General features: G+C 34.3%; 1 protein-coding gene across 6 annotated transcripts in view; it reads right to left on the bottom strand.

The window, feature by feature from the left end:
- LOC116165569 (protein Teyrha-meyrha-like) overlaps positions 1-24,729 on the bottom strand; it is a 142,320-nt gene that overhangs the window by 101,962 nt on the left and 15,629 nt on the right. For 4 of the 6 annotated variants that reach the window (XM_031480121.1, XM_031480120.1, XM_031480124.1 and 1 more), the window contains exons 3-4: positions 13,003-13,143; positions 12,375-12,867 (exon numbers count right to left, since the gene is read on the bottom strand). In XM_031480121.1, the coding sequence (XP_031335981.1) occupies positions 12,375-12,867; positions 13,003-13,143 (634 nt within the window). Of the gene's footprint in view, positions 1-12,374; positions 12,868-13,002; positions 13,144-13,217; positions 13,309-24,729 lie in introns of those variants that run through there. The other 2 variants (XM_031480122.1, XM_031480123.1) reach the window with 2 other exon arrangements.

Genomic DNA, 24,729 nt, shown 5'->3' with positions numbered 1-24,729 from the left:
TACATTATTTAAATGGTGCCGGTGTAGAACCGTTTTGCGGTACGAAAAGCCGCAGCAACAAATCATGTATAAGCTTTTACTAACAGATTTTAACTGTCCATGTAATGCTAACGTAATACGTTCGTACTATGAAGGAAATTGGGTCCCAGTCGGGATTTTAACGATCGTAGTGGTTTGTGTGTGTGTGTGTGTGTGGTGGTTAGACATAGTTTTTAACTTACACTACGACTTCATTACATTCATGTTATTATGGCATACTTCATAACAGACATTCTTTTTTACTCATCTACCACACGATTCTTAACCTCATCTGGAACTAAGATCAACGGTATCAGCAAAGTAGGTGGATACTGGACAAAAAACTTCTTTTAAAACTCGAATGAAGCTCTATACGCAATAAAAGCGAAAATCAATTGCGTAAGGTCTTATTTAGGAAATTATTTAGGACATTAAAAAATAGTCTATAAAAGCATAAAAACAACAAACGCAAATTATAAAAATTGCTATTTTATAGTTAATTAATATCAACACTTTTATTTTCTCCAAAGTTCTGCATGTTTTATAAACCTCGTAGGTTTCAACGTAGGTAATTAGTTTATTGATTGTATCCACTTTTATTGTCTATAATATAAACTACAGGGTCATAAACAAATTAATTACAACTAACATCAAAACGTCTGGAACCATAAATGCACAGGAAAAATGTATTTGTATTGGTCAAGAAGTCCTTGTTGCGCCCACTTTTTCAAGAGGCGTGATTAATACGGGCAAAGGTCAGAATACAATTTTGAAAAAATGGAAATGGCTGTAAGAAATGGGAGGCCAGAAGCCTACGAGAGTATATCTTCTATGTTAATTAATTCAATTGCCATAAAGGTGTTAGTAGTTGTTACATAATAAAAAAAAATAATTTTGCAAGAGAATTACCAACTCAATAGAATGCACGATTCTAAACTTTGATTGTATCTTCTTCATTTCGGTCAATTAACAATTATCATAATCATACACTTCACATTTGGTTTGATCCTTTTGAAAGTTTATCTAGCTACCTATTAACAGGTAAATTTTAGTGTTTCTCAAATTCGGACAATTTGGTCAAGGTTGCTTTACTAACTTGATTGAGGACTCTATTCTTCATATAGCAGAGTATCTGGAGGCGAATGCGTTGGTATCCATGTCAAGGAAATATTTAAGTGTCAAGTTGTTCGCCAACAAATAAACAACTATCGTTATAAAAATGCATCTTTTACGTTTAAGTGTAAACGTAAAAGAGGGTTGCTTATCTCCAAATATTCATCAGGATAGTACCACACTTCCACTTGATAGTAGTACGAAACTTTGATTCAAATTTGCGTTTGAGTTGCTTATTCCCAATTTAATGAATATTATACACTGATGTAATTGCCATTTTCCCACAGATGCTCCCTTAACCGAAATTTTAAAAAACCCCGTAACTGTAGGAAATGTAATTGTTATACCTTTAACAATATTCAATTCTATAAATAATCAAGTTTATTGTTGCCTTCCCACCTTATATCCCCTTAGAGAAGCTCATTTTGGTATGGTCAAGAAATTGGGTTGAAATATTTTCGTAAACTTCGACATGAAACAGCTATGGTACCAAAGTGTAGCTCAGACTTTTTGCATCGGCATTTAGCGGTGCGCTATCTTGTGCCTTTTGGGTGTGCCAAACATTTTAAATCCTCGTATTTTGGACAAAAAGAAATGCTTGTGTTGATCCTCTCTACCACCCAACTTCCTGTTACACCTTCTATACTACGTATAGGGGCGTGGAAAACATTGCTCTATAGATACTCCATTCTGCAATTAAAAAATTAAGAAAACAATGTGATATTTAATTTCCCTTTACAACATGTTTTCAAAATCACAGTCCAGTTGGTTCCTTGTGAACTATACGAGTATAAATTGTAGAACTTGTGAAAACAAAAAAAGTTTGACCTACTTATACGTTCCTTTAATTCAAAGTTAAATTTACATTAGAAAATAAACATCCCGGCCTATCTCTGTAATCCTATTTCTATCATTATTGGGTTTGAAAGGTGTCATCACAAGGCACCTCATTTTTAAAGAATTCATTTTTGATGCCAGGTCTTATTTCAGTCACAATAGCCCTTAAGTTCTAAATAGATACATAGTTATGTACGGCGGCTACCGTAAAAAAACGCTCATTATCTATGCTAAGTTCAAACAAGCGATTTCTTATATACAGTGCGGTCCAATTTCGATGGGATTAAATGGGTAACTTTCTTATTGGCGCAGATAAACGAAAACCACTTAGTTACTCGTGACCTCTTTTTCCATTACCGTTGCCAGAAATAAGCTGCAGTCTTTTGTTCTTTCCCTAGAGAGAAAAACTGAAAAATGGTTGATTCGAGGGTTGATTCCTTCAATTTGCTGTAATTCGTTTATTTTCTTATTAGCTAGAACAAAATGGCTTTAGCATTATTTAGGCACTTTTTAACGTAGGAATCAATGCCGTGAGTCGTTTGTATCTAGACCTTTTAGTAACTGCGCTGCAACTCAAAATTGATTTTTTTCATGGAAACTATAGACCATCTTTTGTTATTTACTTTCAGACAAGATGTATTAAGAAGCAAAATTTATTGTAGAAAACTTATTATTGTACATATTATTTTGGGAAAGCTCGTAAAACTTTACCTAACTCTTTTAAAACCATGGTAAGCTGTAACTTCCATTTAAAAAAATCAACTTTGAGTTACAACGCAGTTACTAAAAGGACTAGAAACAAACGACTGACAGCATTTCTATATGTTAAAAAGTGTCTAAATAATGCTAAAGCAATTTTGTTCTAGCTCGTAAGAAAATAAAGGAATTACAGCTAATTGAAGGAATCGACCATTTTTCAGTTTGTCTCTCTAGTGAAAAAACAAAAGACGGCAGCTTATTTCTGGCAACGGTAATGGAATAAGAATTAAAAAAGAGGTCACGAGTACCCAAGCGGTTTTCGTTTATCTGCGCTAATAAGAAAATTACCCATTTAATCCCATCGAAATTGGACCACACTGCACCTACACCCACACTACTTCTACAGTAGATATTGGGCGTTTTTTAATGACAACGATTTATATATTAGTTTATTTTTTGATTTGCACGATAATTACTAACCTAAATGTAATACTATTTGGTATGGTTGGAAAGCATTTTTTCAGAGCTTTCCAACGACGTATCAGACATGGGGGTCACTATTTAAGATTGAAAAGATGGGGTGGCTGAGGCCCCCTCCGAATTACTGAAACGGATTATACGGGAGTATACAGGGCCCGGCAATAAATGAAACAGCAAAACATATGCAAGACAAGAAGTTATACCTTCTGTGATACTTAAAACAAGAGAAGAAATGGCTGAGAAATACAACGCGGAACGCCAGTGGTTAGTGATTACATAAAACAGTAGGTATTCATGTAACTATAGTGAAAGTCTAAACAACAATCATAAAAACGATGGATGGTGAATTGTAAATTTTAAAAAAACTTATAATAGGTATTTAAATTATGTGCAGTATGGTACACAATCCCCACATCAAAAAAACAATTGCAATGTCAATGGTTTGTTATACAGTAATCCTTTTTTACGACAAACAAAGTATATACTGTGATAGCCATTAGATAACTAAGCTGTTAGCTCTGTTAGCTATTACTTTGTTCTGATTAATCTTTTTCACCTGAGGTAAACATGTCTTCCGCGTTAACTGCAGGAGATTATGTTATATTATCGGCTTATTGCCATTGATTTTTTACAATTACCTACTTGTTATTATCGCCATCTGTACACGTGAATATGGTTCACGATACAGCCATGCTTCCATTTAATGAAATTTCGAAAGTAATTTTCGTATACCATTTGCTTCCGAATATAATTATGTTGTCAAATGTAAGAAATTTGTTCCTGTAAAGATTATTACTATTGTCTTGTTATTGTGTTATTACGTTTGGCATAAGACATTTATTTTAAAAAATCCGTACAATTTTATTGGGATTGCAGATTTCTTCATTACTTAGTGTATACCTATACAGCGCAAATAAACCTGGTTTCTAAGCACTTTTTGTTCACAAAATAATAGCCTAACTATGAAATTTCCACAAGCTTTGTTTGCTATCATTTTGTACAGAACGAGTGCTATCCCGAACTAGGGTTGCCATCCGTCCGGATTTCCCCGGATTTGTCCTAGTTTAGAGGGCGTCCGGGGAGCGTCCGGGCGCGGTTTTCAATGGTAGTCCGGGTTTTGAGGTACTGAGTGGGTGAATTAAAAATCTTTCTGTCAAAATTCACTAGTGGCACAACAGTGGACAAAATAAAGGAATTTATTGAATATTGAAACAGTCCTTTGGAGTTCTTTTAAGAAGCGAAAGTCAAAGAAAGTAGAAAACACTTTAATGAACACAAGTGAGGAAAAATATGGAAAAAGTAATGACCAAAATGAAACAGATTCAATCAGCGATTTTTGTGTTATTACAACTAACTGTTCATGGCAACGAAAAACAACTCACTACTTTTTCATTACTACCTAATTTTACAATAATTAAAACTAAATCAAGGCGTTAAGGAAAGCAGGCATTTTCAAATATCTCAACACAGTCTCGTCAGTGATAAAAATATACTACAATTTCAAAGATTATAATTGTGTAGATTTTTATAAATTTCTTTTAAGTAAGGAAGATATTCTAAACGCTATTGGAAAGACGGAAAATACCGAAGACCTGAAAAGTAAATAGTTCCCTAAACATTTTATTTTACTAAAAGGCCAAATTTTTGTTGCATTTAAAAAATATTGTTATTAGCTTCTTATAAGTTGTATTTTATTTTGTTAAAAAAGTATATTATTGCTTCATTTAAAGAATTTAAAAATATAGATAAGCCGTCGCTGATTCCTAACAGTTAAAGAAGATTTTGTTTCGTGATAAGAGTACGCCTTGTTTTATTTAGAAAAATGAATTGTTTGTTTTATTTCTTTAGATTAGAAAATATTTTTTATCAAATTCAGTTGATATGTCCGAGTTTAGAACCCCTAAATCCGGGGTTTTCACGCTTCCTGTCCTAGTTGGTAGAGTTTTGGGATGGCAACCCTACCCCGAACACAATTCTGTATCGCCCTTTTGTATACACTAGCTCGTTTTGCAAGTGCTAGCGTGGGCGTAACTGCTGCTGAATTAAGAATATATTCATTATTCCGATGGAATATTTGAGAAAATTAATGTCCTAAAATTTTGCATTACATTTTGAAAACTTTACCGACTCATTTTACAACTGCCGTTCTACATCACTCACATCTTTTGTGTAATTAAAACAAATATTTCTGCCCCTCTTAAACAGTCCTTACCCCCTCAAAATTAATGCTCAGCTAGAAACTGAAGTATTGTTTAAAATAACCTTTCTACACAATTTGCAGAAACTATAATACCACTTGCCGCGCTTGGAATATTAACCACTTCAGTTACCAGCTCCTCGTTTAATTTTATTCTGTTAGTGATTCGCGAAGTGATTATTATTTTTCTTTTTTGAGTATATATATGCAGGGTGGCACAACGAAAACGAACCAACTGAATAACTCGTAAGGAAATAGATTTTGGTTGGAAGGGGGACATCTTTGACTTCAAAAATTTACACCCACAGGGTTGATACGCCTTCTTTGGAAAGGCTCTTAACTTACACCTACGCGTCGACTCTTTTGAAAGATACACAAAGACTGTAGGGCTCAGGTGAATACAACAAACTGTGCAACATAAGTACGACTGGTTCACTAAAATAAAACCGTACCAGCATTTTAGCATCAGTACCTAAAAACCAAGCCAAAAACATTGTCATCTGACATCAGATAATTTATCAGTTGCTTATAATAGGGATAGCTTTAGCAGATTATATATATCTAAATCTTTGAGGAGTATTAGGCGGGTTTATTCTGTTGTGTAGAATATTAAGAGCGTTTTCCGTTGATGTGTCTCTCTCGACCCAACGTTTAATTTAAAATTATTATAACGGCGGCAACCTTGCTCGGGAATTGACGCCAAGGGCGTAAATTTATAAGTACAAGATGTCCCTCTTCGTTCCAAAATTGATCTGTGTTTTCGTTTTTTCTAAAAACCATTTTCTTGCGAGTTATTACGTTTTCCTTGTGCCACCCAGTGTGTAGATCCTTTTTCAATTGTATAGTACCATTGAGTAATAAATATTCACTCAACGATAGTACACTATTATGCATTTAATGTGTGGTCTGTTTTGTCGTAGTAATGAATTTAGACACTAAAAATGTTGGAGTTATTATAAATTTATTATCCTCTTTTAATAATGGAAATTTTATAGAGATGGATATACTCAACTGACGGGCCTTTTCTAGCTGAACCCAGTAAACATTTTTTCCATTAGAATATCCGTACCAAACTCAAATCTACAATATGTACATAATATCCTGTTTCATAGGGCCGATTTCAGAGGAGGTCACTTTATCTGTGAATGGGTATGGGAACATGCCAAGAAAATGATCTTGGGGAAAAGGGATTTTGGGAAAAATGATTCGTCGTTCAAAAAAGTATAGTAATAAAGTTGTAACTCTTCAAAGGTAGCTTCAATGAAATATAGATATGATTATTCTTCGATATCACCTTCATCCAAGAAGAAAGGGTAAAATATACATGGAGATTTACGTAGCCCGTTCATTAGAAGTTTTTAAACTTGCAGTTGAAATAGAAACTTGAAATTTGGTTTACAGTCATAATCGACTATTTGGAATTGAAACAAAATAATTTCAAGATGTCGGCCCTTCCGTAATTACCGGAACTTGGTGCCGTCTTGAGTTTTTTAAATAGAAACAGACAATTTTTTTCTAAATGCGCCGTTTTATTTTGAATGCAACACATTTAAGATTTGTGTACCTGTAATAGTTTTTGGCATCCGTCAATTATTCTCTAAAAATTTGGAGACACAAAGATCCATTCAAAAATTCACGCTAACGCTAAAATTTCCTACCCTAACTTTATTTGCCATTTTTATAAAAATCTACAGTAAGTAATTCCCTTCGTGAGAAATTCCATTCAAACAAATAGTCGCTGAAAAATAAGGTCACGTGGTTTAATGATGAATTAAATAAATTTCGAAATAGTCTTTCCCTAGTTAACGATGCATATAAATTAGCTAGACAAAAAATCTTAAGATGAAACATAAAAATGAAAATAAAAACGCAAAGAACACGACCAATGGCGCATACGTACTTCAAGCTCACAACCGGGACCAATAAGATACAATTACCGCAATAAAAAAAACCGCCTTGAACCACAAATATATCGCCAGATGGGGTTAATGAGTACTTCTCTAATATACTTTACCAGATCTCAATACGCTACCGACAACAAGTCAAGAATTGCAGTTCATAAGTGCCAATGAAAGCTTGGTATCGACGATTGATATTTAGTCGCACACAAAAAGGAAATAGCAGAGATATATATGGAATCAATTCCAAAATATAGTAACCGCACTTTTTAACGTCTGCGAGAAAGGCGAATCGGCGACAGCTTTATTTTTGGATTTGAGCAAAGCGTTGATTGTGTACCACATAAACTTCTACTTTCCAAACTGCACTACTATCAGTTCATTTTGAACGGTAAATTGTCTCACGCGTGGAAATAGATAATAGAGTACCTTTGAGCACCATACTCGGCCCTGTGCTCTTTATTAAGGGGCAGAGCAAAGCGATGTAAGCTCTAGCTATAGGGGAGTCGGTGGTGTTCGTCTGTCCGTCCGTCCGTGAATTCGTTTTCGAGATATCGTGCTGACGGACAGACATCGTAAAATTCACGTAAAACGCTGCAAAACTATATTCGAACACATCAGGCATTTAAATAGTTTGTAATGAGATGACTAATAGATACATCAGTGATATAATTTAATTAAAAAAAATTAAATATAATAATTATATTGAAGGAGATGGTTTTTACTTTATCCGTAAGGATAGCACATCCGTTTTGTTTTTCCAAACAGCTTCCCAATAGTTCATTTTTCCATGATGAGGTTTTGTGTCAAAACAAAAAATAGTGAGTCATTGTAGAACTGTAAGGTGAATCAACTCGCTTTTTGTCAGTCCCTTTGGCTGTGATGCAAATTAATTATATCAATAGTAACAGCGCAATGGAATTGTTTCATTTCTTTTGTTCCATACAATTATGTATTGCGAATGTTTAAAATTTGCCATTTTTGGCAACATTACAACAATGCAATGCATCATCCTAGTCAAGCAAACTAGAAACAAAAAATTATTTATTTCGTAAACGTCGAGGAATTGATTAGATAGAATTTTCGTGCGTTGATCTACTACGATCTTAAGTGCGGTTTAAGGCTTTTTTGCTAAAGAGAAACCTCTAATGGAAACTATTTATAATGAGCTTGATGAATTTAAACGAGGTCGGAATTCCTTAATAGTGAAGCAAAGTCGAAAACAACAATTACCTACTTCATCTTGTGTGCAGAGTATAACTGTCGAAGACCCACGTCAAAACATATTGGAAGAACTGCGTATGAAGAAAGAGACTACGCCAATTAAACAAAACCGAAAAGTCAAAACCTATGTTTGAATCCGTGAAGATGGTCTAGTACTGTAAAGTTGTGTATGTAGTGTTCTTTAGAAGCACTTGTTAAGGCTCCTCTGTAGTCAATCCGCCATATTGGAAAAAATAGCTAAACGTTCTTATGAAATGCTGCTTTTGTAGTTGAAGTCTAACAAATTCTCGATAGTGGATATTCTTTGCAATGATGAAAAGAACGTCCGTACTTAAAAAAAGTTGAAATATCGGATCGGTCTCAGTTTTTTAGGAAGATCGATGAATAGAAAATTCGTTTTTCGTAAATAACAGCCGTTGTAATGAGAGTAGAAACATGTATAGCACCAATTTGGAAATGCAACAGTATTTCTTACGTCGGTACTTAAAGATATCTTTTCCATCTATTATAATAAATGCATATGTTTTACAAAATATGTTACGAGATCTTCAGAAAAAAATGAGGCGATAACTCATTACTTGTAAGGGAAAACAAATGAAACTACCTGGCATTATCCTGCACATTGTTACGGCGTTCCTAATGATATGGATTAGATAATTACTATTTAAATAGCTAATGTTTATGAATGCTGTTGATTTGTAAATCATAAAGTCACATATTCGCAAAACGAAAAGTGCACTAAATGGGTATCCTATTATAGGTACATTGGAAATAATTTCTTATTTCTAAAACCTTTTTCATTCTAACAGGATGCTTCAAGAAATTTGTTTAGGAAAGTGTCAAACAGTAGCCTAATTTTCAGCTAAACCCCTAGGCGGGATACGAGTATACCAGTAATTGGAAGGATTTTTTCCGCAAATTTGTTCTTATGTAAAAATGTGGCACCGTTTTGATTTTTTGGACGAACGCATGACCACCACACAAGCGGAAAGCACAATATCGCAATTCGGTTATCAAAGAAATAACACAAATTTCTATTTTCACAAAGAAATTGGGCAGAAAAACGAAACACTGCTAAGTGCTAATGCACTAATACAGCCCCCACTTATTCCTCGTTAAAGCGGTGAACGTTGCATAACGATGCCGCATAAATTATATCAATACTAAAAGAAAAGAAATTTGATTATTTCTATTTAACCCTAATGAGGCTGTAATAATACTTCTCTTTGACGGCGGGTACGTACAAAACTATGTACTTCACGTATGATATCGCAAGTAGCGCTGCATATGAACTCTGTTTTATAACACAATGCCTTCAAACCACCAAAAACGTACCTTAGTTAGATCAAATCAAATATGAATAGATTACATGTGTGTGTATATTTCCCGTCTAAAATTATCAGTTTCCTCAGAGTAAGTCTTCGTGAAAATTAGATATTTCGAGAAATGCGACCAAAAGCAAAAGATACACATGCTCTTTGCTTTCCATAAAGTTGGGCCCAGGGTTGCGCCCAATAGATAACAAATGACACACAGGCATTTTTTCACTTATTAGCGAAACATAAGAAACGTCGTGGTATGTTATATAACAGAAACGATACCGATATAAATACAGTCTGCGTATTTTTCTAAATTTGATGTCCTTTTTTATCCTTGAGAATATTAGAAAACGATTTTCACATTCTCAAAATTCGATTGCACTTGTCCATTTTAACTACACAAAAAATGTTCCAATTCCCCTTTTTAGCTAATTTCCTAAGCTGGATACGATGACTATTGAGCGACACTGACAACTTTATTTAAAAGAAAAGTGTCACTGTTTTGCTCATATCAAGTGAAGTTAGCGAGACATCACGAAAATCAAAATTTGTATCTATCAAAACATGCGCGAAATTTTTGGTTTTCCCGGTAATACGATAAGTGGTAGATATAAAATTCTCGTGCTTTTAAAAAATTTCAACTATTTATATTTTCCGTTTGAGAATACCTTTTGATGGAGTCCCACAAACTTCACATCAACTTAGCGAATTTTTTCTAATTTCCAATACTATGTAGCCACGGAAAGCGGTAAATTTTTTACTACTACTTCTTTTTTTAAAATGAATTGATATCAACTTGGAGGAGTATTCTGTATCTGCCTCTCAAAAAATACAGGATCAACAAATTTTTATTTTTACAACTGAATTCAGGACAAAGAAACGGCCACAAAAAATGGGTCGTTCATAAATAAAAATGAGTAATACGTTAAATGTAGGTACAATTGTTATTAATTTTTGAAAAGATAAAAAGTTATTTCATCGGTACCTATATCTTATATTTTTAATCATTGCAACAGAATTTTAAATCTTAGCTACCAATTTTATAAAAAAATACATTTTTCGTTGTTCATCCTTTATCCTATATAAGAAAAGAAAGATATTTATTTTAGGTGTTCGAAATGCCGGTTTATTATGATCTACCATGATAAACTTGTTTACATAATTAGTCCTTGGCTCTGTTAACAATTTTCTTTCGCTTTAGTTATAAATCTATCATTATTATTTTTGTTACATTTTTGTTAATTTTTCTATATTTCTGTGCGACTTTTATTGAACAATATTTAAGTTTGTCCTGTATTTAGACTAGATAGTCTGTTTGGACAATAAATTATTATTATTATTATTATTATTATACATGGTCTATTGTTTTTAACAATAAATGAAGAGAATATGCAAAACTGGGAAGGATAGAGATTCATCGTTGGTCTCAGTCAAGGAGTACATTATCTAGATATGTATATTATTGGTGGTATAACGAATTGCAATAACAATGAAATACAAATTGACTTCAATCGTTAAATTAGAAGAAAAACGCAGTCATTTCAATTTGGTACACAAATAAATGTCGTTTTTTAAATAGTTACGTTACACACGTTTCTCGTTACTGAAGATTATTTTACTCATTCATCTGATTTGGCAGTGTTTTAATATTATATGTAGAAAATTGGAGCGGTTTTTTGATTTATGAACAATAAAGCTGAATAAATGCATTGAGATCAAGAGAGACTACTTCTTGTCAAATTTACACTTACACAATCTTTGTTGTACCTCCTACTACAAAAATTAAACTTTCAACAGAGCCATTTTAACCCCCGCAATATGTTTTATACACTTTTGTGTTGAAAAAATTCGAAATCTCATACGCACTTTCTCATGAAAAGGGCAGAATTTTCACATAAATCTGCAGTTTACAATTCATACGAATTCGGTAACACAATACCAACAAGATCAGAGCTAAAGGCAGAGGTTTTGAAAGAAAAGTTTATTAAAACCGAAACCACTTTTAGAGTGGGGTACGAGCGGTTACAATTATTAGCGTGAATTTTGGAAGTCATTGATATATAAATGTCATCCAGAACAGTAGCGCAAACGTTACATTTGTACTTTGTAGGTATACCTTCCGCCGGGTAGAAGACATAGGATGGTAACCGCCCTTTTAAATTGGAAATGCACAATTTTGTTATTTTCTGTAATCGAATTCGGAAATGTTCATTTGTAATGTAGGCATCAAATGAAAATGAGAACTACCGAGTGGCTTTTGCGATTATTAAGATCAAATTCAAACTGTGTATATTCATACGCGGATCTAAATATATGTAGAAAACACGACACAAGCTTGAGTTATTTCAACGGTTAATTCATAGTCCAGGTGGTTGCAAGCTACTTTGACGGAAGAACAATTGTTAACATAAACTGTTTATTTGGTTTACGAACTAAGCAGTTGGAAGTCGTCTTTTTTAGAGCTTTAAAACACATAAATAAAACTTGGTGCCCACTGTCTTAAAAAAACCAAAATAAATTTAGTTCTTTTACATTAAACGAAATTCGATTTAACCGTCACGTTAGTGCTACATATAAAAAACCTCTTACTGCGAAATCCTCTGTTGTCATCTTGAATTCCGGGTGAATCGTTGTCAGTCGACGGACCATGAGCAACGTCCCCATCTTCGGACATATGAGCGTCGAGACTTTCTTCTTTGACATTTCCTATGTTTGTCGGGGGTTGCGGTGACATAGAAGCGCTTGCTGGCGAACAGGAGTCCGTTCTCGGACTTGGGCCCAGAAAGCGCTCCTCAGAGGGTGAAAAAATTCCATGTCCCGCCGGAACTTGAAGCGAATCACTATTAGTTTCGATTTTTAAACACTTCGGCGGTGCAAAAGCGGACGGCGATGGAAATGATTTTAAATCCGCGAGTGGACGAAACGCGCCCGAACCTAATGATAAACCCGGATGTAAAAACTGAGGCTGAAGATGGTTTAAGATATGAGCGGGAATCCCCCCATACGCTTCCATATGACGAAGTCCAAAACTTGTCGCTGTAAATGGTCTGTGTAAGTCCTTTGTCGCTTCGGCCATCTGAAACTATTTCGATTGTTATCATTACCTGAATTATTGACGCGAGTGCCAAAAATGCGCGCTTTTTAAGTTGTTGGCTAAATTTACAATGTCAACAACTTACGTCTTAGATTATACATAAGTGAAATACATAATTATCACCTGTGGATTGAAGGGCCTTTGAATTCGCAGTGCATCTTGCAATCCGCCGGCGGCTTGCGAAAACACCACCAATGCTGGAGAATTCATGTGCGCTGAGCTTGGTACGTAAGCAGAGTTTTCCATATTTGGAAAAAACTGAAACTGGAAATATGAAATTTGACTGCAACTTGCTCAAAAGTGTGTAAAGTAATTAAAAGGCAATAAATTTTATGTACCTGTGAATACCGGTATCATTGAAACGTAACGGAATGTGCAGAACGCACATGGGACGTAGTCATTTCGAAACTCGCGCTATAACCACTAAGGTGCGACTGACAGTTGTGAATCCATTTCTAAGGGTCCACGTTGTTCACACCCCGTGCGCGCGCACCACGTGTTATACATTCAAGAGGGAAACTAAATAACATCATTTATCAATTACGGACATAGGAATCGGAAACCCGCTCATATTACGTAACAAAACTTACCTGTCGTAACTTTAAAGTTCAACGTTAGCTTGTTTTTTGCTAACACAATCTTGATTTTTACCAAAATTCCACAAAAATAATCCGACGCGTATTTTATAAATCTAAATTTTTTCATCCGATTTCAGAGATTACATTTTCAGGCAACAACAACATTTTTCTTAAAAAGTTATTGCCTTCTCCGATTAGTCCACCATTCCTATATAAGCGTCGAAAACTGTTTTTTTCATAGTTTTTTTATTTCAATCGTACATTTTCTTTCGTAGGAGAAAACCTCAGAAAATCGGTCTTACAATTTGTGACTTTTAACGTAACCAATAAAGGGGAAATTAATCAGAAATGAGATTGGTACATATATGTATTTTAGACGGTTTCCAACATTATTCTGAAATGTATACCTTTCTGAAGAAATGCCGAACCGGAAACTTATTATTTTCATGGTTCTTGTATGCGATTCTAACTTTTGAAAAATTGTACTAAAAGACTGCAATGTGTACCACTACTAGGAAAAGGCTGGAATTGAATATATCATAAATAGTTTTTAAGGGCCTGATAAGTCCTTAAAATAGTTCAGTTAATGAATAGTTGCGGAACCTCTGTAGAGTGATCCAGCACTGTGTTTCTAACAGTAGCTCGCTTAGCAGTTTTAATTCGTACTTCACTTAAGTGTAGGAAAACTTACAATATGTACCGCCTCAGAGGAAAGGTGCACGCGAGTTTGTGTAAGGCGAGCGTATTTAGACAAGCGTACCTACAGTGTTTCGGCGATTACGACGGTCCCGGGTAATTGCGAGGTTAGAACCGTTCGGAGAGGGGTGTAGGGCATAGATTCCCAAACTTTTCTAAAGTACCGCCCCCTTAAGGAGCAAAAAAATAGCTACCGTCCCCTAGTCGTTTAGTCATAGTTACTTTTGATTGACTTTTTGGTACACTGATGCACACTGCTGGTAATATACTTCTTAGATTCCTTCAAAACTAATATCTCCCATGTTATGCATGTTTGGGAATGAAAAAGAAATTTCTTCATTAGGTACCCAAATTTCGTGGGCGTAATCTTGAATTTTTTGTAATGACAACATAGGTCATTTAAATTTATTTTTCATTCTGAAATATGAGTCTTCCAAACGGCGAATCAATATCTCGAACCATTCCAGTAGAAGAGCCTTATGTCTTAAGATTGGATTAGACAAAAAAAATTAATTTTTTTTCGACATTTTCCAAATAGGTACAGAAAGCAAGACACTTTCTAGTGATGTGTTACATGACCCTTGTGGTTAAAAACAAGTATAAATTGTGACCAAATCTTGTGAAGATAAATTGTTTTGACATCACCAATGGATATATTTCTTGCAGACGTCTCGATCGCCCTTTGTGAGTACTCTCTTCCGACAATCCGCTCTTGAGGTATAAGGGATCACGATAAGAGGCCGAGGAAGAGGGCTATGGTTCGTAGAAATTAATTCCTTTCGATGAGACCTTTCATTAGAGTACCATGAAGGATAAAACTAGTTCCACTCCCCCGCCCCCTCACCTCCACCCGTACTTTGATAAGAGGGCAGAAAGAAGGGCATTAGTTGGTAGAAAACGGTTTGTTGAGACCTTTAATTAGAATACAATGAGAGATAAAATTAATTTTTAACCCCCCCCCCCCATTTTCCCCCATTCATTAGAATGCGATAAAGGGTAGAACATGTGTCCCTCCCCCCATTTTCTAAAGTTTAACTTGGCACCACTAAAGGCATGCGTATGCAAAATCTGAGACCAAATGGTTGTCGTATGTAAAATTTATGCACGTTTTATTTTCAAAAACAGCATCTCAGGAAATAATTCGTGGGGGGAGGATGGGCCTTTTAGACAGCGAAATTTTATGGCCGTCTGGCACACCTTCAAGGTATAGGCTACCTACTTCAAAAAACTCCAGGACTCTAGGACCATTCCCCTAGAAGTAGTTCGAAACGGCAGAAGTGGGTCCTGACGGACGGACGGACGGACGGACAAACGGACGGACAAAACGCAAACAATACCACATTTTTTTATTCTTAAAAAATGCGCTAAACATTCAAGATAGGCGACGCATCTCGTGTGGATTCTGGGTCGATCTGAGACAATCTTTTTTTCGGGGCTCAAAAAAAGGCAGTGTATAACCTTCCTTTTATATCAAAAATCGACTACACCAAAATTTCTCGGGAAAACACTTTTTCTTATTAATTTGGGTGCGTAGAATCCAAATCAATTCGTACTTTTTCGATCAGACTTCTCAATCCAAAGTTATAGACTAGAAACCAATTTCGAAAAAAAATTCAAAGGGCTGTAACTTTTGAACTAGTAGCCCAATCTTGGAACTGTTTAAAATTATGGATTCTACAGGCCACATTCTATAAGAAAATTTTTTTTCCGGGTCGATCTGAGACAATTTTTTTTTCGGGGCTCAAAAAAAAGCAGTGTATAACCTTCCTTTTTTACCAAAAATCGACTACACCAAAATTTCTCGGGAAAACACTTTTTCTTATTAATTTGGTTGCGTAGAATCCAAATCAATTCGTACTTTTTCGATCAGACTTCTCAATCAAAAGTTATAGACTAGAAACCAATTTCGAAAAAAAATTCAAAGGGCTGCCCGAACGACCGAACAGTCACAGTGAATATATGTGCAACTTTTTTTTAAATCGCGCTAAAAACACAACTTTACGCTGAAAATTAATAACCGATGAATTTTTTTAAAAAATTTAAATCAATTCAATTCTTCTCAAAAAAGCGTTTTACAACATGTAAACACATTTCCGATAACTTAAACAAAGAAGTTATAGGTTTTTATCTAAAAATCAAAAAATGCAACTTTTGCCTATAACTCAAAAATAAAGGGCTGTAGGCCAGTTTGGTTTTCAACATCGACACTGCGAGGTACATTCTGTCACTTATAGAGTTACTAACGACCTAATTTGGTCACCAGGTACAAAGTGGTAAGACAAGGATAACAAGTGGAAGCAACGAAAATAAAGCCTTCGGATCTGCATGGAACAAAATCCAATAAATTTATTTTACTCATTAGCAGAAGTGCGTTATAGTCGCCCGATGATGACATGCTGGTCGAAACATGTGCGCATTTTAAATTATTTTCTAGGATTTGGAGCGTGAATATTTCAAGAACGAACTGTAGTTCACAAAGGGAAAATGGAACGTTGATGGGGCAAAAATGCATGTGCGAATATTTCGACAATGAAGTGTCAGAACATATAATGCTACTCGTTGTAAATCTCTCGACTAGTGGCATCGAACTACATCGACCGCTGAAAAATGTACCTTTTCTGCACATCACATACGAGTACTATGTGCACAATGTATACCTACTTGTTTTACATTCTTTTTATGTAATTCACGATATCCGGTACTGGAACCGAAGAGAATATTCCCCCTATTGTACTGGAATTTATTTACCCAAAATCGTCCTGAAGCCTTCATATTCACGCCTACTTTCTGTCAGAAAATTTTAGTTTCCATGACAGAGACGGAGCAGACTACGTTTCCTGCCACTTGTCACTTTACCGGCCGCATTTTTGACAGTGCTAAATGTCTATAATGATTCCTGTCATCACTGACAGAACAAAAGTTCTATATGAAAATTGGAGAAAAGTGATGATAACGTAAAGGCGGGCGGCGGTTGGATTCACATGCCCATTGATCGCATTTTACGATCTCCAGGGCGGGAGTGGGTCGATTCCAACCCCGAACTTACAGGGAGTTGTTTACCCATATAATATAAAGGAGGCGATTGAATTCGCATGCCAATTGATCGCACTTTACGATCCCCAGGGAGGGAGTGGGTCGATTCCACCCCCGAACTTATAGGGAGTTGTTAATATTACCCATGCGTTCTATGTGTCTTTTACTTTATTCGATTCCTGCGACTTACAAGGAGGCAATTTCTCCTCCCGCACATTTGTAGGATTTAACTGCTACACTTGCCTTACTACGAAAGGGCGCATTCCTAAATGGGGGGGTGGGAAAAAATTCTGATTCCTTGTAGACATAGGACCACACTCTTTCAAAAGAATTTTTTATTCCGAGCGTGCCAAATTTTCAATGCCTTACCGAGCAATATCAAAGAAATTACTTCCTTTTCGAAATTTAGAGTAACGCTCAAAAACTTTTTGATGGAGCAGTCATATTACCACATGAACGAATATCTCGAAAGATGATTTTATTGTTTATTGTTCATTGTATCGTGCTTTAGCTTAACATTATAATTTATGTAAAATATTTATATTTATATTTACACGTGACACATTGTTACGTACGTTCTGTTCTTATACAAGTATATGGAATGTATTTTGTGACAAATAATAAATATGATATGATATGATTTCGACGAAAATTGGTGTTTTTGAACATGAAAATCACGAAACTGAAATTAGTTTCTGAAAATTCAAAAAAAAATTCCACTGCAATTCTTGGCCGGACAACGAAAATGGAGAGAATTCCACGAAATTCATTGTGTAGGTACATACTTGATGAGTTAAAAACAAAATTGTCGAACAGCTTTTTTAAATTACTTTTCAAACAGAACTTATACTCATTTGAAGATTGGACCTTCAGGTCACAAAGTGTCCCTCACCTACTGGTGAGTGATCTAATTGAAAATGTCGAAAATAAGAAAAAAATAACGATTTAAGTCGATATTATGATTAAATGATCACAAAAAATTCGATATGTCGATCATGGTATTGAAATCTGAAAATTCGATTCCAAAAAGATGTAGATTGTGCGTAGCTGCGAGTGGTGGGCAAATCTTATTTAAGTAGAGTTCCGTTACAATCAATAAGCATATCATAATCAATCATAAGAAAATAAAAATTAGGGAGTCGAATTTTCCAATAAAAAAAGCTCCAGTGCGTATCTGCAAACTTTACCAGTTGGATGCATTAATATACAGCATATATTCTACGTCATAAAAAGCTATTGTTAAATTCAGTGTAGTTATTTCACGGCTAGTGAAACAAATCAGGGAACTGACCTATGTAGTTCGCATTCTTAATATTAAATTTGTTCTAAGCATCTACATCCAAAAAACATCCATGATCAAATAATATGTAAAATTTGCATTTCGTGAAAACTTCTCTTTTTGGTGGTGGAAAAGGTTCATAATAATTTGTAAAACCCGTTAATAACAAAATTTAATATTAATAAGAATCTTTAAGTAGAAACCTAACTATCGATTGAAGTTTAAAACTGATTCAATAAAATTGGATTTGGAAGTTCTTAAAAATGACAATCTTTAGGAAAATTGAAGCCATTTATATTAGATGTATTTTATCATTTATAAACTCATTGGCATTGGAATTGTCGGAAATGTTATTCAATTTTAATTTATTTAATTTCAAACGTAAAAGAACGAGAAAATCTCCAAATGAATGAATGTTTCAAACCAATATAGAAACGAGCGACAAACACAGACGGACGGACAGAAAGTCCAAATGACCAAAATTTAATCAGTTAGTTCCTTGACCATTGTCTACCTATTACTGAAAACAGAATAGGAAAATTCGAAACCGTTCCCGAGTTATCATGTACACAGACAGACGAACGGTCCAAAGTCCAAAATCATGGTCGCTCGTTAATAAGGTGTATTTTATACAGAAGAAATTTTTTTCGCCTTTATGTTGTTATTAGATGTGATAATAGATTAAGAATAATTAACTTCGTCACGAATTTGATCTAGTTATTCTAAGATTTATAGCGAAAACTAGAAATTAGCACTTTTTTTCATTTACGTACGTTGCCGTAAAAATGTATGTTACAAGAGCCCATAGAGACGATTTTGTCGATTTCTACGGTTTTGAAAAACGGAAAATTATAAGTAACAGTATGAACAAATGGGGTATTTTTTACTCTATAAAAAACGTATTTAGAGTTTTCCTCTAAAATAATTAGGGGAGCTAGTAATTGACTATAAAGAAATTACCATTGAAATCCCTGTGCTCCGTCGCGCTGGCGCTAGGCACCACCCTGTATACTGCCCGCCATAAAGTATCTAAACACCCAGTGTACTTCAATTAATTTTGATGACATTTTCAGGATGTGTGTATTTATTTCGAAATAAAAAATGATAAAAATTTGAACATTATACAAATTAAAGTAGTATTAAAGATCTAAAAGGCGCACTGGAGTAAGTGGCGGTCGTTTTATGCAGATGCAGAGGGATGGTCATGGCGTACTTATAGAAAATAAATTTTACTGAAATATTGATTAATTTAGTAGGTATTATTAAAATGAGTTAATACATACTTTACTTTGGAATAAGCATGGCATGTGCCCGTAGCGCATCTATACAGAATGGCTAGAAAGTAATGGGACAAGGCTCTGCTGCTGAAACGGTTCATAATCCTTCGGAAAAGTTTATTTTTCAATCAACCTAAGCCATGTCACTTTCTACTCGTATTACAATTTTAGAGACAAGACATAATCACAGATTTAACACAGATTTAAGAGTGTTTAAATCTTTGCTATATTCTTTGTTAATTTCTCAACTTTATTTCTCGATATAATGAAAGTAGCGTAGCTTCTCATTTTAGAAATATTCGTTTTTCAAACGATTCATAAGTCACTGAAAATTATAACAAATATGAAAATAGGTATTCAATGTTTGCATAAAACCCGCGTAAAATCAAATCAATGAGATTTTATCGGCTACGTAACTTTCGAATACGGTTCCGACATCTAACGTTAGCGTAATAAACTAGAAGCGTACTGTCTGCACCAAGTACAGGAAATTATATAAGTAATAACTTATTGTTTGTGGAAGATTTCTTTCACAGGAAGCAGCAGCAGCTGTGGGAAGTCCGTATAACCATAGATTTCTGTGGTATAACTAAGATAAACTTAATTCACTTTATTCACGGCAGATGTCAAAACGATTCCATTTAAACATTTGAATGAAAAACAGTTTTTTGTACTAAATTCAATGATTATATACTACAAATATCGTCATGATTCCGTGTCTGGGCAGACTGCATAATTCAGTAGAAAAACGTATACGTTTCTGTCTTGAAAGTCAATTTCCTCCATATTTCGCACTTTCGCAACATTTCTGGTCAATTAATAAAATTGTGTATTGTTAATTTTTAGTGCATAAATGCATTCATATTTTGGCATTTGATAGTGTACAGAAATTACGTCTCTATGCAAAAGCTTATACCCCGATAGCAGATTATTAAAAATCCAAATTAGGTATATTCTAAAAGTTACCCAGACTGTAGTTTGAAAAGAACAAATAAGCTTATTCTTTTTATTATTGCCGATACCGAATAATAATCCTTGTACCAACCGGCAAGCCAGGCAGGAACGTAGCAACAAGGAATTTTATGAGAGCACATTTAGATTGGGCCCCAAAACAATTGGGGGGGCACTATCCTTTATATGTACTTAATATAGGTACTTAAGATTTTTTATATGTTTGTATACAAACGAGCTTAGAATCGACAGATAGTTTAAATTCATTATGTACTTATTGGGTTTTATTTACATATTTACTTTTGCTTTAGTTTAAAAAGGTCCTTTTTCAACAAACATATTAGTTACTACAAGGTGTCCAACAATGAGGTCGATTATTATTGGGGAAACGAATACGACTCATTTTCTGTAAATGTGTACGTTTGCATTATTCAATTTTGTGCGTTTTCCGGGTACCTACCTATACCAGAAGTAAGCTAATGCTATTTTAACGTCTTTCAACTTTTCATATTCTTTATTTATACATATTTTTTAAATCTATGTAAGATTTGGATTAAATTGAATATAGGTGAACATATGACTCCAGTGAACGGTTTGCTTAGATATAGAAGTATAATTAATTATTATTATTTATTATAATTTATTATTATTATTATTAATTACGAGTTTTTGCATTTTCATAACTGCAAAATTTGTTATGATCTAAGAAAATCCCAAAAGTGCTCCTTTAGAAAGGAAATTCAGGGTGTTCAATTTAAAAAATATGCTCAACTAGACATAACTTGAAATGACATAATTCGAAAAAATATCCGTGTACGTCTAAACATGCATAATATAATATCAAACAACTCTCATCTCACACGTTTTTCAATATAACGAATGTTTAAGGCTGTAGCTCGCTGATTCTATACTTTTGCGCCACTCTGTATAGTAACAACTATAGAGAAACGGAGGCGCGGGTGCAATATGGGTACACAGGAGAAGCAGCAACAAAAGAATGCTAGCAGCGGTGCCCGATGCTGTTATCTGACTGAGAAAAGAAGAGTGAAAGGTTTTAGTGGATGCACTTCCCCTGCACCCATTAGAACTCGACAACATGGTGGTGCGAAAAAGCATTTCCTAATACCAATTAACGAAAAACCGTGATATCCAAAATATCAAAATTCGAGAGCTGAAAGGTGAAAAAGATATATTTTCAACGCTAAAATAAAATTTCAAACCGCAGAGAATAATTTTAAGCTATCGCAGCTTTATATTTTAACTTGGAACAGAAAATTTCATAGTTTAAACAAGGGATTAAATGGTCCAAAAAAATTCAAACCGTGATTCTGCAACGAAGATTCTAATTTAATACCTGGAAAATCTACCAACTATAAATTCTACTTGCAATTCGTAATTGTAAAATTTGAAGGAAAAACTGCACAGGAAATACATTTTCGATTTGAGATTCGGAAATGAAATTTCAAACTTCAAATGTCACTGCTTTTCAAAGTTTAATCTCTATTGGAAATCAAAAATTAAAAGTTGTTCATGAAGACTGTACAGGAAATAATTTCTAACTTGAAAGAGAATTAATTTAAAGCATTCCAAAATTGGATGTATTAAATAATGCACAAAAAATTTGGTACACAAAAGCTTTTCAGCTCTTCCTTTTCTATCTAAATATGCACAAAAAATTTGGTACACATATTCTTAGATAGAAAAGGAAGAGCTGAAAAGCTTTCGGGGAGAATTGCGCAAGTGTGTTAAACTCTCATTAACGGCTAAACGGCTGAACCGATTGGAACCAAATTTGGTACACATATTGTTAGAACTAAAAGAACGTAGAACGCGCATGCGCCGATGTGCAGGTGGTATCTGTGCTAACAACAGCAAATTTTATACTATAGTGCTATTAATTTCATTTTTTTTCAGTGAACTACTGTAACATGTTACTTTTGTTTTGTGTCTAATATGTACCTATTACACCAATGGTTTATATTGGATATATGATTTAGTTGCGTATCCTATTAAGTGACTAATTTAAAAATAGTTAGATAACATTTTCTATTCCAAAAATGTAAGGGCCCCTCCCTAGCGCATTTTCTTCCGGCGCCCCTGCTCCTTAGAATGGTTTACTTTTCCCTTTAAACAAATACCTATGTTGAGCGGTATTTAAAATGTGTATGTTGTACAAATTTACCTATGATTCTATATCCGTTTTAGAAGAAGATATTTTTACATTTCTAGCTTATGTATTTTTACATCTAGGTTTGCAATCTTTTGTAATAAGTGTTGCAGGAACCGTTTAGTTTTTAAGTTTTCTAAAGTGTACATATAGAAAATTGACGGAGATGGAAACATCTTAAAATTGAAACTTAGGTACCTACCTACTCATTTACTGAATCGTTTAACTTACGTAATAACTGCTAAAAACTTATCAAAATTGAAAACAAAATCAATTATAAAAGCGAGTACCAAAACAAGGCTCTTGCCTCTTTTATCAATCAATATTTTGCCAGTGCCTATTACCTACCGTAATTTTGATGGCTATTTTTGGCACCAATGCCAAAATCTGTTATCGTTGTGATACGATAAGAAGTCTAAACATTCGCAATCAGTAAATATAAAATGTACCTTCTCATTTGGTATTCCATTTCTAACAAACGCCTTTTATTTATCTTTTAGACACCACCACATTCTGTAATTCCCAATAGAATTTTTTAGAAATTAAATCGTAGGTTAAAACTTCCTGATAACAAGTGATAACACAACCTCCGCTTCCGGCATCAAATTTTGTTATTAATCATACCTTGGCATGGTACACCATAATACCAAAACAAATCATAATACGAAATATATAATGCGCAATACCTTCCACTCCATCTACCTAATGGAGAAAGATAGGTACACAATATAATCTCTTATCTACAAAGATAGCATAAATAATACCGCAAAGTTTTATATTTCAAAACCCCTACCTACCTACATTGTTGATATTTACAATCACAGTCCCAAAACTATTATTTCCTCGTTCGGAAATTTGATAAAAAACACGTGTATTAGTCTAATCAAAAAATGTATTGTATTTCATTTCAAACGCAGTGTACATTTATTTTACGCTCTTCTTCATATATTTACACCCCCGGCTTGAAGTCTTAAATCAAAAGGAATGGAATGGTATTTTTAAGATAGGAATTCACATTTTGTCAAAATGAACTGCCGTCTTTTTAAAAATAAGCTACTCTATCTATTATGGCCGCCAAGATAGAGGCGACTCCAAACTTTCTGACCAAATTATATCTCGCTAAATTTACATTACTATGTATAGCGTCGTAATTAGAATCTTATTGTTTTGGATTCTAATTCCAATAGTGATATGGGTTTCATCTTTTTGTATGTACTGTACATTTTTCGCTGTTTAATGATGTCACAGATATATTTAGCTAGAAATGTATCTAGTATCTAGGCCGATGAAAATCTTTCCCTGGCCTTGCTTATTTTAGCTTCCAATTAGCAACAAATACACTCAGACACATTTTTATTGACCGTGACATTCGACACATTTTCAAAAAAAAAGGAGGTGATCGACCAATTTTTGCGTGCTATCCATTTGGGCTCGTTAGGCCAACGTACGTTTGCGCGATTTGTTCAATGTTTAAAAATATTTTACAATATTAAACTAGTTTATTAGCTGAGATGTGACGTATATTTAACGCTTGAACGCCACGCGTATCGCCTACGTAGCAAAAACCGTTGTCCAAATTAGTTAACGGGCGGCGCATTTTGTCACATTAGTTGCAGGGATGTCCGAATAGTTTGTAGACTGAAGTAGAGAAACACGAATGTATACATCTACAAGTTCAACAAGATAAAGAGCAAAATAAAAGTTCTATTTGCATACATCAGTTTTCATTAATTACTATTTTTACAGAATAAACATGGTAATTGTACACAAGCACAGCAATTTAAAAACAGTTGCTCATATAGTAAATAAATACCTATTAATAGTCATTGCTTGTTAATAATTCAGCAAATCTTAGATAAAAGTCCGAAA

This window comes from Photinus pyralis, unplaced genomic scaffold (genome assembly GCF_008802855.1).
Source record: "Photinus pyralis isolate 1611_PpyrPB1 unplaced genomic scaffold, Ppyr1.3 Ppyr1.4_LG3a, whole genome shotgun sequence".
Taxonomy (NCBI): Eukaryota; Metazoa; Arthropoda; class Insecta; order Coleoptera; family Lampyridae; genus Photinus; species Photinus pyralis.
The sequence above is the reverse complement of the archived record's forward strand: the minus strand, read 5'-3'. Positions and strand labels throughout refer to the sequence as shown.